At 64.2% G+C, this 3230-nt stretch overlaps 2 protein-coding genes across 2 annotated transcripts in view; one reads left to right on the top strand and one right to left on the bottom strand.

The window, feature by feature from the left end:
- GAA (glucosidase alpha, acid) overlaps positions 1-1827 on the top strand; it is a gene marked incomplete at its 5' end in the record, with an annotated part of 5010 nt that extends 3183 nt beyond the window's left edge. Inside the window, 4 exons of the mRNA XM_029960120.1 lie at positions 38-136; positions 304-468; positions 786-938; positions 1348-1827. Coding sequence (XP_029815980.1) covers positions 38-136; positions 304-468; positions 786-938; positions 1348-1407 — 477 coding nt within the window. The remainder of the gene's footprint in view (positions 1-37; positions 137-303; positions 469-785; positions 939-1347) is intronic.
- SGSH (N-sulfoglucosamine sulfohydrolase) overlaps positions 1773-3230 on the bottom strand; it is a gene marked incomplete at its 5' end in the record, with an annotated part of 3017 nt that continues 1559 nt past the window's right edge. Inside the window, 2 exons of the mRNA XM_029960119.1 lie at positions 1773-2866; positions 3144-3230. The exon at positions 3144-3230 is cut by the window's right edge and continues 20 nt beyond it. Coding sequence (XP_029815979.1) covers positions 2307-2866; positions 3144-3230 — 647 coding nt within the window. The remainder of the gene's footprint in view (positions 2867-3143) is intronic.

Raw genomic sequence — 3230 nt, 5'->3', positions numbered from 1 at the left:
ACCCTGTGCCTGCTCTTCCCTCTCTGTCACCACGTAGGACTCCACCATCCACAGCAAAGGGCAGTGGATCCTCCTGCCAGCACCCCTGGACACCATCAATGTCCATGTCCGTGCAGGGCACATCCTGCCCCTGCAGGTGAGTCCCTCTGCTCCGTGGTGACACCGTGGTGACCTGCCTGGCCAGCCTAGGGTGGTGGCAGTGCCGTCACCGCAGAGCAGACAGTGCCGAGGGAGCCGTGGCTGCACTCTCCGGGGGACGTGGCTCCAGCAGTGCCCTGAGCTGTGCCCTCTCCCTCGCCCCAGGAACCCGCCTTCAGCACTGCCCAGTCCCGCAGGAGGGGCATGGCCCTGGTCGTGGCACTGACCCCGGACGGCTTCGCCAGGGGAGACCTGTTCTGGGATGATGGGGAGAGCTGGGAGACCTTTGAGAGGGGGGACTACACCGAGATCCTCTTCCTGGCCACGCACGTGAGTGAGGGGGCATCTGGGCAGGGGGGTCCTGCTGGCCCTGGGGCACATGTGGTCACAGGCAGCACTGTGCCTTGGAGCAGAGCTCTGTGGTGCCAACAGTGCCAGACTGAGCAGCTGGTGGGGTCAGCATCCCCTCAGGATGCCCCCTAGGAGGGGGAGAGGCTGCTCTCCTTGCACTGTGGATGCTCTCTGGCCCCCTGGGCTCAGTGCCTGGCAGAGGGGCAGCACGAGGAGCAGGGCACCAGGGCAGCCCTGTGTGCCCGTGGGGTGGCTGTGACCCGGGAGCACAGGGTGACATCCCTGCTGTCCCCCAGGGTGCCGTGCTCAGCCAGCTGCTGCGGGGGAGCCCCCACCTCGATGGGGTCCTGCTGGAGGCTGTGACTGTGCTGGGGGTCTCCAGCCCTCCCCGGCAAGTCCTGGCCAACGGTGCCATTGTGAGTGACTTCTCCTACCGCAGTGACACCCAGGTGAGTGCTTGTGTCCCCCCGGGAGGGGGTGGTGGCTGGGAAGGGACAGGACACAGCTGAGGGGCTGGTGAGGTCTGGCCCCAGCCATGGCACAGCACCAGCTCTGTCAGCACAGGCTGGGTCACTGCTCTGGGGATGGGCAGGATTAGACCACAACAGGAGTGAGGATGGGGAGATGGAGGAAGGAAAGGCTGTGTGATAATGGGGCTGGAGCTCTGAGAGGAGCAGCAGCACAGCTCTGCTCCTGGGGCTGCCTGCCATGGATGCCCTTCTCAGGGGCTCTGTGGGATCGGGACCATGCCAGGCTGTGGCTCTGTATGGGGACAGGACACCTCCCTCGGCTCTGACACCTCCCAGGCTCCTTCCCAGCTGGCTCTGCCTGCTGCCAACCCTTCCCTCTGCCCCTCAGGTGCTGAGAGTCCCTGTGTCACTGCCAATGTGGGAGCAGTTTGTGATCTCTTGGTCCTGAGCTACTACTGGTCACAGGGAGAGGCCACGCTGCTCCCCCTGGCTCTGGGGCTGAATCCATCCCATCCCTTGACAACCCAGAGCTGCCACTGCTCTTCCCACACCACAACCCAGAGCTGCCACTGCTCTTCCTACACCACACAGCTCCTGGACTTCAGCTGCCGTGAGGTGATGGAGGTGTGTGCACTGGACTGGCACGGGGAGGGGGGGACTTGCACAACCCCCGGGGACAGGGAAAACATCATCCTCAAATCAGGGAAAAAAAGACCCAAGTGCCTTGTGAGACAGCAAACCTGTTTCTGTGGGGGACTGGTAACCTGTGGGGGGCCTGTGGGGAGTCTCCTGGCTGTGGTTTTGGGGAGGGGGATGTGCAGGGGGGAGTGAGCAGTGCTATGAATAAAGCTGCTGTTTGCTGGGAGCAGCCCCAGGCCGTGCCCGTGTCCCCTCTGCCCCTGCTGGTCCTGAACTGTGGCTCAGCCCTGTGCCCCTGGTTGGGACACCCTGGTTCCCTCCCTGCCTGGGGGTCTCCAGCAGGGCTGCCTGTGCCCCTCACAGGCTTCACCCCATTTCCCAGAGCATTGGGGGCCCCCTGGCTGCACCACAGAGCCCCTTGTCCTGTTGTCCTGCTGGCTCCAAGCCATGGGCTGTTGCAGGGATGTGCTCAGCTCCAGGGAGAAATGGAGCCCTGTCCTCCAGAAGCTTTACGGAGGGGCAGCTTGGCCCTACGGCTCCTCTGGCTGAGAGTAAAGGCACCAGGGTCCCTGAGTGCTCTGGGGCCAGGTGGTGTGGGTGATACAGAGAGCAGAGCCTCGTGGTGTCACCCAGGGATTAGGGACTGTCCGTCCGTGATCCCGCTCCACCCCCTCGTTGGAGCAGTGGGGACGGCGGCAGAGGTGACGCTCACAGCTCGTTGTGCAGTGGCCGGCACTGGGGGCTCAGCTTCTCCTCCAGGACAGCATCGGGGGCACACACCCAGGGGTCCCCCGTGTCCCACTGCCACTTGAGGAGCTGCACCCGGAGCAGCTGGAGGACGTCGGCGTAGCGGGGGTCGGGGGCCAGGTTCTGGCTCTCGGTGGGGTCGCGGCTGCAGTCAAAGAGCTCCCAGCGGTCCCGGTAGTAGTACTGGTGCAGGGTCTTGTTCCAGTGGGTTGGCTGCCCGGCCCTGGTGCGGTTGAGCAGGTCTTGGAAAGTGGGTGAGACGTAAAAGTCCTGGTCGATGGGAAAGGGCATCTTGTAGTTGAGGTTGTGGATGAGGCGGAACTGCCGGTGCTGGATGGCTCGCATGGGGTAGTACATGGTCACCTCGTGGTGGCTCTGGCTGCTGAAGGCGGTGGCCCAGGACTGCTCTGACTCCAGTGCTGGCAGGAGAGACTTTCCAGTGAGCTGCACCTGCTTTGTGCCAAAGATGCTGTAAGAGGGGTAGGGGATGGAGAACCAGTCCAAAATGGTCGGCGTCAGATCTGGAGGGGAAGAGAAGGGTGAGAGGAGGGACTGGCACCGTGGGAGGAAACAACCTGGAGAGAGGCAGAGACGTCCCTTGGGTCTGCAGCTGCATGGGCTGTGGCTGCTCCTGGGAGGAGCTGCAGAGCTGAGCCCTGGGATGCTGTCCCACAGAGGACCCTGTTCTGTCCTCCCTCCTCTTCCATGCAAGGGCTGCCCCTGGGACAAGACCCTGGGTTTTGGTGTGGGGAGCAGCCCACAGCCCCCGGGCCCAGCTCTGCAGGCACGGGCTCTTACCCAGGAGGGTGGCGAAGGCCTGGCTGACCTGCCCCCAGCGCTGGGGGTGCTCAGGGGACGAGAGGAGCAGCGGCTCGGCGGTGCCCG

The sequence above is a fragment of the Manacus vitellinus genome, unplaced genomic scaffold, assembly GCF_001715985.3.
Source record: "Manacus vitellinus isolate BGI_N305 unplaced genomic scaffold, ASM171598v3 scaffold_24_pilon, whole genome shotgun sequence".
NCBI lineage: Eukaryota > Metazoa > Chordata > Aves > Passeriformes > Pipridae > Manacus > Manacus vitellinus.
This window is presented reverse-complemented; position numbering and strand designations above follow the sequence as displayed.